This window comes from Salvelinus fontinalis, chromosome 38 (assembly GCF_029448725.1).
Source record: "Salvelinus fontinalis isolate EN_2023a chromosome 38, ASM2944872v1, whole genome shotgun sequence".
NCBI lineage: Eukaryota > Metazoa > Chordata > Actinopteri > Salmoniformes > Salmonidae > Salvelinus > Salvelinus fontinalis.
This window is the reverse complement of record NC_074702.1, coordinates 1,092,884-1,106,754: the sequence shown is the minus strand read 5'-3', so window position 1 is coordinate 1,106,754 and position 13,871 is coordinate 1,092,884. Positions and strand designations below refer to the sequence as shown.

Sequence of the window (13,871 nt, the reverse complement as noted above, 5' to 3'; positions counted from 1 at the left end):
CACACACCCAGACAGCTAGCTACACACACCCTGACAGAGAGCTACAGACACCCAGACAGAGAACTACAGACGGACACCCAGAGAGGGAGCTACAGACAGTCAGATTCACAGACTGATAAACAGTGTCATTCAGTCAAACACACACACACACACACACACACACACACACACACACACACACACACACACACACACACACACACACACACACACACACACACACACACACACACACACACACACACACACAGCAGGAGTCATAAACACTCTACTCTCCAGACTCAATACAACCATTCCCTCTGGTTTATGGAGTGAGACTATAAATTGTTTAACAAATCAAGCAGGACTGTAAATGTAATGTGACAGGGGTCACACACACACACACACACACACACACACACACACACACACACACACACACACACACACACACACACACACACACACACACACACACCTTGAGTAGTTGACATGGCGTCTGTCCAAAGTTACTGATGATGCCCTCCAGGGCCTTGCGCTCCGTCTCATTGGCTATGGCATCCAGATCCACCGCACCTACACAAAATAACAGAATAAATATAACACAACAGAATAGAACACAGCAGAATAGAACAGACCAGAATATAAGTCTATTACGCAACTCTGATATGGAAATGTACCTAGTATACATTGTGGTGTCTGAGTGAGGATGGAGGGAAGAGCTCTCTCACCCACTCCTATTCCTCATATCACATTGGGAGAAGTTGTGAGTCTCAAATTGTACCCGTTTCCCTATATAGTGCACTACTTTAGACTAGGAGCCATAGGGCTTTGGTCAAAAGTAGTGACCTATATAGAGAATAGGGTGTAATTTGGGACTCAGCCCTTCTCTCTCCTTACCTTCATAGGTGCAGTAGTAGAAGACATTGAGAGCCTCAACCGCCTCCTCCCCTCTCTGCTTGCAGCCAAAGATCAGATCAATCCACTCATGGAGGTGAGAGGAAACGTGTTCACACTCCTACACCATATTGAGGGAAAAATGCATTTGTAAAAGGAAATGTATTTGATTAGTTGATTAAGATGTGTCCAATCAGAGAGTGTAGCATCTGCGTTTCCCATAGATTTTTTTTTCCAGGCGGAAGGCCTCACCAGAGCTTTCCTGTGTTTCCTGATGAAGTCTTCTCTAGACGAGGCCCATTGTGGCAACAGAACATCAGCCACATTGTTGTGGGTCATCTGCAGACTGCCCAGGTCAAACCCTGCAGTAAACACACACAGACACAGTCAATCCTTCCTCCGCTACGTAAACAGAGTATCCAACATTTGGTAGGTTATGAGGCTCTATGAAACACTATGATATATTTCTGTTGTGTTGATATACTGTGTAAGGAATGACTTGTGAATAGGAATGAACTTAACATCGTTGCATTCCACTTAGGATGCTTTCAGAAATACACTCTGGAAATCTACTCAGATTATAGAGCACTCTGGATTGACAGTTCCCAGAGCACACTTTGACACTCCAGAGTGAGTTCGCTAACACAGCAGCCCTAGTCTTCCTCATGTGAAGAGAACACAGCCCTAGTCTTCATCATGTGAAGGGAACACAGCCCTAGTCTTCCTCATGTGAAGTGAACACAGCCTTAGTCATCCTCATGTGAAGGGAACACAGCCCTAGTCTTCCTCATGTGAAGGGAACACAGCCTTAGTCTTCCTCATGTGAAGTGAACACAGCCTTAGTCTTCCTCATGTGAAGAGAACACAGCCTTCGTCATCCGCATATGAAAGGAACACAGCCCTAGTCTTCCTCATGTGAAGGGAACACAGCCTTAGTCTTCCTCATGTGAAGGGAACACAGCCCTAGTCTTCCTCATGTGAAGGGAACACAGCCCTAGTCTTCATCATGTGAAGGGAACACAGCCCTAGTCTTCCTCATGTGAAGTGAACACAGCCTTAGTCATCCTCATGTGAAGGGAACACAGCCCTAGTCTTCCTCATGTGAAGGGAACACAGTCTTAGTCTTCCTCATGTGAAGTGAACACAGCCCTAGTCTTCCTCATGTGAAGGGAACACAGCCCTAGTCTTCCTCATGTGAAGTGAACACAGCCTTAGTCTTCCTCATGTGAAGTGAACACAGCCCTAGTCTTCCTCATGTGAAGGGAACACAGTCTTAGTCTTCCTCATGTGAAGTGAACACAGCCCTAGTCTTCCTCATGTGAAGGGAACACAGCCTTAGTCTTCCTCATGTGAAGTGAACACAGCCTTCGTCTTCCTCATGTGAAGTGAACACAGCCCTAGTCTTCCTCATGTGAAGTGAACACAGCCTTCGTCTTCCTCATGTGAAGTGAACACAGCCCTAGTCTTCCTCATGTGAAGTGAACACAGCCTTCGTCTTCCTCATGTGAAGTGAACACAGCCCTAGTCTTCCTCATGTGAAGTGAACACAGCCTTCGTCTTCCTCATGTGAAGGGAACACAGCCTTAGTCTTCCTCATGTGAAGTGAACACAGCCCTAGTCTTCCTCATGTGAAGGGAACACAGTCTTAGTCTTCCTCATGTGAAGTGAACACAGCCCTAGTCTTCCTCATGTGAAGGGAACACAGCCTTAGTCTTCCTCATGTGAAGTGAACACAGCCTTCGTCTTCCTCATGTGAAGTGAACACAGCCCTAGTCTTCCTCATGTGAAGTGAACACAGCCTTCGTCTTCCTCATGTGAAGTGAACACAGCCTTCGTCTTCCTCATGTGAAGTGAACACAGCCTTCGTCTTCCTCATGTGAAGTGAACACAGCCCTAGTCTTCCTCATGTGAAGTGAACACAGCCTTAGTCTTCCTCATGTGAAGGGAACACAGCCTTAGTCTTCCTCATGTGAAGTGAACACAGCCCTAGTCTTCCTCATGTGAAGTGAACACAGGCTTAGTCTTCCTCATGTGAAGTGAACACAGCCTTAGTGCTACTCACCGTTGATGTTCTGCAGGAACTCTGGGAAGTAGAAGAACTCAGGGATGAGCTCTTTGACGTCAGCGGGGCTCTCCATGCGAGCCTGCCAGGCTGCTGCTACAGAGTGGAACTGACGGTCTGCACAGTCAAACCTGCAACACACACGGCCAGGAACCACACTGTTCAAATGTAACAGGCACACACACACTTTGAAATGTTAGGTTAATACCTTACACCCTCATACAACTTCAAACACCATCATACTCCCTTCCTCAGCTCCATACACCCCGATACACACTTGTGTCTTCAAACAACCCAATATACACCCACACACACACCCCTGCTGTACCTGCCGCTCTGCAGCTGGATGTGGAGGGTGGTGAAGGGTTACTGTACCTGCCGCTCTGCAGCTAGATGTGAAGGATAGTGAAGGGTTACTGTACCTGCCACTCTGCAGTTGGATGTGAAGGGTAGTGAAGGGCTCCATACGGATCATGTAGTGCATGACTCCTGCAGCGTTAGAGTAGTGTGTTCCATAGTGGAACTTATCTATTGTGCCCGTTGAGTCCTCAAAGCTCTCATACCTGATCAGACGAGACAAAATGATTCAAATGGTACCCTGCATGAACAGGAACAACAATGAATTCAACATGAAACACAGGCAGTAACACAGTGTATTTAGTGGAGCATGTAGGCTGTGTATAATACTGGTCATAATAAACAGACTCAATGCAGAGAACATAACACATATACTAGGATAAGCTTGGTGTTTTAACAGAACTGGAGATGATCTGGGGCTATGTCCCAAATGGCATCATCTTCCCTACATAGTGCACTACATTTGACCAGAGCCACCTATTCCCTGGTTATTAATAGTGACATAGTGTACATAGGAAATAGGATGGCATTTGGGACACAGGCCTGGAGTTGTCTGTGCGAGGTTACTGCAGTACTCACTTCTCCCTGACGTTCTGTGCGTGACGGGGGTTGACTACTCCCATGGGTTTGGACAGGTCTCTGAACACGGCTGGGTTCTCCAGGTCCAGATCTGGAGAGGTGTAGTCACTCAGCACCCATGGGAACTGGACACAACCCAACCCAGGGACACCATTAGATTAGACTGGACTACAGCATGAATGCTGTTCGCTCATTTGTTCCTGCATTCATTCATAGAATCAATGATTCATTCATTTGTTGATTCTTCTGTTCATTCATTCATTCATAGATTCAATGATTCATTCGTTTGTTGATTCTTCTGTTCATTCATTCATAGATTCAATGATTCATTCGTTTGTTGATTCTTCTGTTCATTCATTCATTAATAGATTCAATGATTCATTCGTTTGTTGATTCTTCTGTTCATTCATTCATTCATAAATTCAATAATTCATTCGTTTGTTGATTCTTCTGTTCATTGATTCTTCTGTTCATTCCATTCCTCCCTCCCTCACTGGTTTCCGGGACAGGGACTTACCACAGGGTACTGAGACAGGTCGTTGTAGGTACGTCCAGAGATGGTGTTCAGTTGCATCAGATATTCAAAGTTGGAAATCTCTCTGCATACCCATCTCTAATGACAAAACACAAACAGTTAGCTTCCTCTCTGCATACCCATCTCTAATGACAAAACACAAACAGTTAGCTTCCTCTCTGCATACCATCTCTAATGACAAAACACAAACAGTTAGCTTCCTCCTAGTTTAGTTGACATGTCTGACATCATCATCTGAGACTAAATCATTAAGATGTTACTGAGGTAGTAGGCTAAGGTAGTAGGCTGAGGTAGTAGGCTGAGGTAGTAGGTCCTTACTGAATCAATAGTTATAACACACAAGTTGCATCCCAAACTGCACCCTATTCCCTACATAGTGCACTGCTTTTGACCAGAGCCCTATGGGCCCTACATAGGGAATAGGGTGCCATTTGTGATGCAGCCAGAGTTATCAGCTGTACCTGTGTGAGTCCAGAAGCCTTGAGGAGCTCCTGAGGAGAACGGGAGCCGAAATAGAAGAGGTTGGGGGGCCGCAGCCCCAGGATCCTAGAGTACACCATGTTCCTCACCTGGGGAGGGAGGTCGGGGTCAGGTTATACATGTCTCTTATACTGGACCATTTCAAATCACTTCACATTATCATTGGTGTCAAATAATGATACAATTCCACATCTTTTACAGGTATTGGGATCAACACTGTGGGACAAAGACCGTGGTGGCTGGTGCCACTTTAAATCGGAGGACGTGCTCGGCTGGAAACGGAATGAATGGAATGGTATCAGCCACATCAAAGACATGGTTTCCCTGTGTTTGATACCAATACATTGACTCCATTCCAGCCGTTACTGGGAGCCGTCTTCCCCTCATTAGCCTTCACTGTACTAAGACCTCAGGCCCTTGAATCTAGCCGTTAGAGACCTTCTTCTTGAAGTTGATGAAGTAGTGTGACTGGTCGATGAAGAACAGCTCCACAGCAGAGCGACGCAGGTTGTAGCGTCTCAGGTGCACCTCTCTCAGCTGAGACAGGGGCCGCTTGAAATCAAAACCAATTCCTGGATAGATAGAAGTTTGTCAACAACAACTCTTTCAGATTGTATCATGATGTCAGCAGTGACTGTTCTTTACTGTCACTGGGGAATGATGCATACACAGAGACAGATCCTGTGGACAGATGAAGCCTGGTCCTGGACTAAGAAGCCTGCTGAATGGAGAATCTCCATTGATATAGCTTTACGGTCTCAGACTAGATTTAATCTGTGTCCGGGAAACTGCCCCATAAGTGTTCATTGCCAGACGTCTTTATGTCCTCACCCTCTTCCGTCTCCTCCTTCTCGCTGCTGGCGTCGTAGAAGTACAGGTGATGTGTGGTGACCTCCAGCCGACCCGGAACCACCGCCACGATGGTGATGAGCTCACAGTCCTCGGACAGAACCAGCTTCTCCTTCTGACTGTCGTCCTCCCCCTCCACCCTGAGGAACCGATAGAGAAAAGGCACGTATCAGATGAATAGTCCACCTCCAGCATTTCTGATCCAACTAACCAAGGCCTTGCTGATTATTTTACTAGTTGAATCAGGTCACTGCTGCTGAGGTTGATATGTGGAGTGGGTAGGGGGGCAGAGATCAAGTCACTCACTTATTGTCCAGAAAGACAATGTCCTCTTCTCCTAACTGGTCATCCTCCATGTCACTCACTTTGGCCTCCTTGGCAACAGCCAATGGGAGAGGTTCTGAACTGCGAGGACTATCAGCTCCTGATGTGGAGAGATGCAGACAGACAATACATTCTACTGAACCTGGGCACACTCTCACAGACCTATATTACCTGAACACACTCTCACAGACCTATATTACCTGAGCACACTCTCACAGACCTATATTACCTGAGCACACTCTCACAGACCTATATTACCTGAACACACTCTCACAGATCTATATTACCTGAGCACACTCTCACAGACCTATATTACCTGAACACACTCTCACAGACCTAAATTACCTGAGCACACTCTCACAGACCTATATTACCTGAACACACTCTCACAGACCTATATTACCTGAGTACACTCTCACAGACCTAAATTACCTGAGCAGAGATTCAGGATGATACCTCTTTTTTTTCTGATGTTGTGGAGCTTAATGCCAAACGAATTCCCCAATCTTAGGAAAATAAAGGTCTTCTAATCTAATGTTACCTGAACACAGATTTTTAAACACATCTTCAAAACACAGCAGTGCCCTGAGCTAACCTGCACACGAAAACAGATCACCTACCAATTTAGATCGGAAACTTGCTTCTGCTCAACAAAAGGAATGGACTGAAATCTTGTAGACATGGCTACGACGTCATAACTGGGCAAAGCACATAAAGTCCTAACATGCGATGTATACTTGTCATCTCATAAGGCATACCCATATTGTCTCTGAAGGCGCTGGCTTCCTGGTGAGTGTCGTACTGGTAGTTAGGCACTAGTTTCAGACGCATCTTAGAATACGTCTCCGCACTGGACAACTTCCATTTCACCTCTAGTGGGACTCTGAGGTAGAAATCACAGTAGATTCCAGTCAGGCACAAAGCACCACAACAAAGCTTACAATATGTGACATTAGTGGTTGAGTCCATCTGGTGCAGGACAAAGCTCCCATTATATGTTGATCTAGGGTCAGTTTTGCTCTTTAACCCCTAATGGTTAATGGAGTTGTTCACTATTTTACAACATGATGTTAGATGGTTCCTCACCTTGAAAGTAGCCTATGAGCCAGGAGAAACAGCCATTGCTAACTTTAGCAACCGCTAGCTAAAAATTAATGGAAGTGATGGGGGGGTGAGCATGTTTATTTTTTATATGACCAAATCATCTTAAAGTAACAAACAAAGTAACATCAAACCAAATATGGAGTTGATGTCAGGTGACTTGGACAGTATTTGTTTCTAAACATGCCCCCATCACGTCCATTGATTTGTAGCCAGCGGTGGCTAAAGTTAGCTGAAGTTTGAAAAGGGTTGATTAAAGATAACTGCACCATGGATTCCAGTTTCTCCTGGCCCATAGACTACTTTCAGGGTGAGGAACCAGCTAACGTCATGTTGTAAAATAATGAACTACTCCTTTAATGTTAGGACATGGGGAAGGTAACCAGAGCCTAGATATATACACCTTACATGGGGAAGGTAAACAGAGCCTAGATATATACACCTTACATGGGGAAGGTAAACAGAGCCTAGATATATATACACCTTACATGGGGAAGGTAACCAGAGCCTAGATATATACACCTTAGATGGAATAGGGTGCCATTTGGGACGGAACCATAGATATAGATAGGATAGAGTCAGACCTGTGTGCCCAGGCCCCTCTCTCGCTGGTGAGCAGCCTGCGGAGGGACTTCCAGTGGCGCCACACTACTCCCTGCTGGCCGGAGCTCTGTTTCTGACCACTGTGGTAACGGCTGTTTTCACTGCGTACCCGCCTCAGGTACGGGTCCACTATCACCTCCTGTAAGAGCACACACAGACCCCATGCGCACGCACGAACACACACACAGAAATACCTGTAGATTATTGACCAATCAGCAATACAAGCACAAACCAAGTTCTACTGGGCTGATAATCCACTGCGTCAGAATACTCCAGATCACCACAATATAATGAAGACAGTACAACTAGCTGGACAAAAACAACTTTCAACACACATAATATTGACTTGATATTAATGTCATAATGGAGGTTATGTCATAATGGAGGACAGTGGGCTGTACTATGACCTCATAGGAGTACCAGGCCTGCTACTAGCATCGTTCACCTGGAACTTGTCTTTGCTGTAGGTCCTCTCCTTGTCCCGCCGTAGGGCAGTGCTCATCAGGTCATCAAAGCACGAGTTCCAGAAGTTAGACATGAGGTCATGACTCTTCCCAAACTGATCCAGTTCATACTGCTCCATGGTGGGCTGCACCTACACGTTACATACACACATTACATACACACATTATATACAGCAATGTTACATACTACCTATACAGTAATGTTACATACTACCTACACGTTACATACACACATTATATACACACATTATATACAGCAATGTTACATACTACCTATACAGTAATGTTACATACTACCTACACGTTACATACACACATTACATACACACATTATATACTGTAATGTTACATTCCACCTACACACATTATATACAGCAATGTTATATACTACCTACACACATTATATACAGTAATGTTACATACTACCTATACAGTAATGTTATATGCTACCTATACATTATATAGAGTAATGTTATATACTACCTATACAGTAATGTTATATGCTACCTATACATTATATAGAGTAATGTAATATACTACCTATTCATTATATACAGTAATGTTATATACTACCTATTCATTATATACTGTAATGTTATATACTACCTATACATTATATACTGTAATGTTATATACTACCTATTCATTATATACTGTAATGTTATATACTACCTATACATTATATACTGTAATGTTATATACTACCTATACATTATATACAGTAATGTTATATACTACCTATTCATTATATACTGTAATGTTATATGCTACCTATACATTATATACTGTAATGTTATAAACTACATATCACATTGGTAAAGGCCCTAAAGGTAATGGACATAAGCTGATAAACGGGCACACACACACAGACAAACTGTTGCTCAGAGACTGGGAAAGAGGGATACCTAGTCAGTTGTACAACTGAATGCATTCAACTGAAATGTGTCTTCTGCATTTAACCCAACCCCTCTGACTCAGACTGGGAGCAAAGGTCAAAACTGGCCTCTACTGCCAGATCTATGACATGTTCTATTTACAAGACATCTAAACAAAACAGATTTGTGATTATACACTGTCACACACATTTATAATAAATCCTCAACTGAACCAAGAGGGTAGACGTCTGTTTGGCTTAATATCCTCAAACCTCTTGGTCTGCTAGGGGACTTCTCTTCCATTAAATTCACACGGTAAATACAAGGAAAGCTTTCCGATTCTGTTCTCATTTCTAAACTGGAAGAGAAGCCACTCTCCTGGAGAAAATCCTGGCCTTCCATCCACGTACCTCCAGTGTCTAGACTATGAGGTAAATAATGAGAGGAGGACGAGAGAACACTGAACAGACAGATTATCTGTCCCTGGTTTAGTTTTCACTCTGAGGCAGAAAGGAGAATGTTACATCAGCCTGTCTAGAAATACTAGCCTGAGAGAAGAGACAAGCGTCAACACCGTATTTAGTAGTAGAACCTACGGACCCAGTTTGGCTTCTGAACTAAAGAGAGAAGAGACAAACGTCAACACTGTATTTAGTAGTAGAACCTACGGACTCAGTTTGGCTTCTGAACTAAAGAGAGAAGAGACAAACGTCAACACTGTATTTAGTAGTAGAACCTACGGACTCAGTTTGGCTTCTGAACTAAAGAAGAGAAGAGACAAACGTCAACACCGTATTTAGTAGTAGAACCTACGGACTCAGTTAAGTTTCTGAACTAAAGAGAGAAGAGACAAAACGTCAACACCGTATTTAGTAGTAGAACCTACGGACTCAGTTTGGCTTCTGAACTAAAGAGAGAAGAGACAAACGTCAACACCGTATTTAGTAGTAGAACCTACGGACTCAGTTTGGCTTCTAAACTAAAGAGAGAAGAGACAAAACGTCAACACCGTATTTAGTAGTAGAACCTACGGACTCAGTTTGGCTTCTGAACTAAAGAGAGAAGAGACAAACGTCAACACCGTATTTAGTAGTAGAACCTACGGACTCAGTTTGGCTTCTGAACTAAAGAAGAGAAGAGACAAACGTCAACATGGTATTTAGTAGTAGAACCTACGGACTCAGTTAAGTTCTGAACTAAAGAAGAGAAGAGACAAACGTCAACACGGTATTTAGTAGTAGAACCTACGGACTCAGTTTGGCTTCTGAACTAAAGAAGAGAAGAGACAAACGTCAACACGGTATTTAGTAGTAGAACCTACGGACTCAGTTTGGCTTCTGAACTAAAGAGAGAAGTGTACAAGCTAATGTTTTTAGCTTGTCCAGGAACTACCAAGGGACGACTGAGGAAAATTAGCTGTCCAACATACTTGACTGTATGTTTGTTTATTCCATGTGTAACTCTGAGTTGTTGTTTGTGTCGCACTGCTTTGCTTCATCTTGTCCAGGTCGCAGTTGTAAATGAGAACTTGTTCTCAACTGGCCTACCTGGTTAAATAAAGGTGAAATAAAAAACGTTTTTTTGTATAAATACAACACTGTCTGAGACGTTGACTATAATGCATTGTCCATGGCCTGTGTGGTCCAGCCATTACAGCACACATGTCCTGTGTGGTCCAGCCGTTACAGCACACATGTCCTGTGTGGTCCAGCCGTTACAGCACACATGTCCTGTGTGGTCCAGCCGTTACAGCACACATGTCCTGTGTGGTCCAGCCGTTACAGCACACATGTCCTGTGTGGTCCAGCCATTACAGCACACATGTCCTGTGTGGTCCAGCCGTTACAGCACACATGTCCTGTGTGGTCCAGCCGTTACAGCACACATGTCCTGTGTGGTCCAGCCGTTACAGCACACATGTCCTGTGTGGTCCAGCCGTTACAGCACACATGTCCTGTGTGGTCCAGCCGTTACAGCACACATGTCCTGTGTGGTCCAGCCGTTACAGCACACATGTCCTGTGTGGTCCAGCCGTTACAACACACATGTCCTGTGTGGTCCAGCCGTTACAACACACATGTCCTGTGTGGTCCAGCCGTTACAACACACATGTCCTGTGTGGTCCAGCCGTTACAGCACACATGTCCTCTGTGGTCCAGCCGTTACAACACACATGTCCTGTGTGGTCCAGCCGTTACCAGAGTCGGCATGGGTTGGAATCCGTCCCACTGCCCTTTCACTCACCCTTCCCTGTCTTTCAAACAGTTTACTATCGCTTCAATAAAAAAAGCAAAGAAATTAAAGAAAGTAGTGGGACGGTTGTTAACAATCTAAGCCAACCCAGTCTGTTTTGCCCCATAGTTGCCACCCGTTGGTTTTGTTGCTAAACAACCAACCCGTCTGTAAGGCCCTGGTCAAATGTAGTGCACTATATAGGGAATAGGGTGCCATTTGGGATACAGATTATATAAACAAGATAGATAGATAAATGAAGGTTGAGTAGTACTGACGTGGCGTTGGTAGAAGTCCAACCACTCTACTGTGTGGCTGTAGCTCTGGAGGTCCTGGGCGAAGGTGGGGCTGCCGTTGGTGACTGGCAGGCTGGGCAGCAGGCCGTGCAGGGTCACGGGGTCAGCGTGTTGGTCCAGGAGGGTACGCACGATGGGCACCAGCTGAGAAAAGGTCTCCGTGTGTCCTCCGTTGGGCCCCGCCTAAAGAAAAACACCTTACTGTTGTACTTGTCTTTATTTACTAGTGGAAGGCCGGTGATAAGAATGGAAACACCAGAATAACAGATGTCAAAATAAAAGTTCCATTAAGTCCCATATTCCAATATGTTCTCACAATAAAAGGTCTCACACTAGCACCGATTTAGCAAATAGCTGCTTTATTGAGAACATTTTTAATTGCAATGACTATGTATGTAGTTGTCTTACCTACCTTACTTGAATGCACTGACTAAGTCGCTCTGGATAAGTGTGTCTGCTAAAATGACAGAAATGTCCAACGTAAATGTACCTCCATTACCCCGCCGGGCCACAGGGGGGCACCTAGTCGCCCCAGCAGGAAGCACACCTCGTCCCAGCCCAGAGACAGAACTGTCTGCAGGAGGCTGTGGAGTTTAACGCAGGCCATTACAGACACCTGGGGAGAGAGGGAAGGGAGAGAGACAGAGAGACACAGAGAGAGAGAGAGACACAGAGAGAGAGAGAGACACAGAGAGAGAGAGAGAGAGACGCAGAGAGAGAGATACAGAGAGAGAGAGAGAGAGAGAGAGAGAGACACACAGAGAGAGACAGAGACAGAGAGAGAGAGAGAGAGAGACAGAGAGAGAGAGAGAGAGAGAGAGACACAGAGATACACAGAGAGAGAGAGAGATACACAGAGATACACAGAGAGAGAGAGAGAGAGAGAGAGAGACACAGAGATACACAGAGAGAGAGAGAGAGAGACACAGAGATACACAGAGAGAGAGAGAGAGACAGAGATACACAGAGAGAGAGAGAGACACAGAGAGAGACACAGAGAGAGACAGAGAGAGAGAGACAGAGAGACACAGAGAGAGACACAGAGAGACACAGAGAGAGACAGAGAGAGAGAGAGAGAGAGACAGAGAGAGACACAGAGAGAGACAGAGAGACACAGAGAGACACAGAGAGAGACAGAGAGAGACACAGAGAGAGACAGAGAGAGACACAGAGAGATACACAGAGAGAGAGAGAGAGACAGAGAGAGACACAGAGAGAGACAGAGAGAGAGAGAGAGACAGAGAGAGACAGAGAGAGAGAGAGACAGAGAGACACAGAGAGACACAGAGAGAGAGACAGAGAGACAGAGAGAGACAGAGAGAGAGAGAGACAGAGAGACACAGAGAGACACAGAGATAGAGAGAGACAGAGAGACACAGAGACAGAGAGAGACAGAGAGAGACACAGAGACAGAGAGACAGAGAGAGACACAGAGACAGAGAGACAGAGAGAGACACAGAGACAGAGAGACAGAGAGAGACACAGAGACAGAGAGACAGAGAGAGACAGAGAGAGACACAGAGAGAGACACAGAGACAGAGAGACAGAGAGAGACACAGAGACAGAGAGACAGAGAGAGACACAGAGACAGAGAGACAGAGAGACAGAGAGAGAGACAGAGAGAGAGAGAGACAGAGAGACACAGAGAGAGAGAAATTCTTTGGTCAAAAAGCAAATTAGGCTCCACTTCAAAAGTATTCTCACAGGTCTTAAAATCAACAGAAGTCCTAATAAATGATTCATCAGTACACAAACCTAATGTTATTATTCCTCAGCTGATTTATCTTTTAAGTGGGGTACTAATACTAACAAAACACACAACAACAATTCAAGTGGGTGGAAAAAGCTTAGCTCCTTCAAAAGAAAATAAACAAATCCCAACGCTTAAAGGAAAACTTTGGACCATTTATTTATGACCACTTGATCCCACAACTCCTACAGGAGTGCCAAATAGCACCCTATTCCCTACATAGTGCACTACTTCTGACCAGAAAGTTATGCACTATGTAGGGAACAGGGTGCCATTTGGGATGCATTTCAACAGTAGTTATAACTCAGAGTAGAGCCGCCCGTCCTACACAACTCTCCTCAGGAGGAATGCTATGTTCTCTGTACACTGATAGATAACCACTGGTTAGAGTAGAGCCTCCCCGTCCTACACAACTCTCCTCAGGAGGAATGCTATGTTCTCTGTACACTGATAGATAACCACTGGTCAGAGTAGAGCCTCCCCGTCCT

General features: G+C 44.8%; 1 protein-coding gene across 4 annotated transcripts in view; it reads right to left on the bottom strand.

Annotated features, from left to right (window-relative positions):
• Positions 1-13,871, bottom strand: part of nbeal2 (neurobeachin-like 2) — a 126,395-nt gene that overhangs the window by 9,875 nt on the left and 102,649 nt on the right. For all 4 annotated transcript variants that reach the window (XM_055902953.1, XM_055902954.1, XM_055902957.1 and 1 more), the window contains 16 exons: positions 12,124-12,249; positions 11,616-11,816; positions 8,212-8,361; positions 7,748-7,905; positions 6,821-6,945; positions 6,045-6,162; positions 5,721-5,878; positions 5,328-5,461; positions 4,871-4,978; positions 4,392-4,487; positions 3,875-3,999; positions 3,361-3,501; positions 2,939-3,069; positions 1,129-1,238; positions 880-997; positions 458-555 (listed from right to left, as the gene is read on the bottom strand). In XM_055902953.1, coding sequence (XP_055758928.1) covers positions 458-555; positions 880-997; positions 1,129-1,238; positions 2,939-3,069; positions 3,361-3,501; positions 3,875-3,999; positions 4,392-4,487; positions 4,871-4,978; positions 5,328-5,461; positions 5,721-5,878; positions 6,045-6,162; positions 6,821-6,945; positions 7,748-7,905; positions 8,212-8,361; positions 11,616-11,816; positions 12,124-12,249 — 2,097 coding nt within the window. The remainder of the gene's footprint in view (positions 1-457; positions 556-879; positions 998-1,128; positions 1,239-2,938; positions 3,070-3,360; positions 3,502-3,874; positions 4,000-4,391; positions 4,488-4,870; positions 4,979-5,327; positions 5,462-5,720; positions 5,879-6,044; positions 6,163-6,820; positions 6,946-7,747; positions 7,906-8,211; positions 8,362-11,615; positions 11,817-12,123; positions 12,250-13,871) is intronic.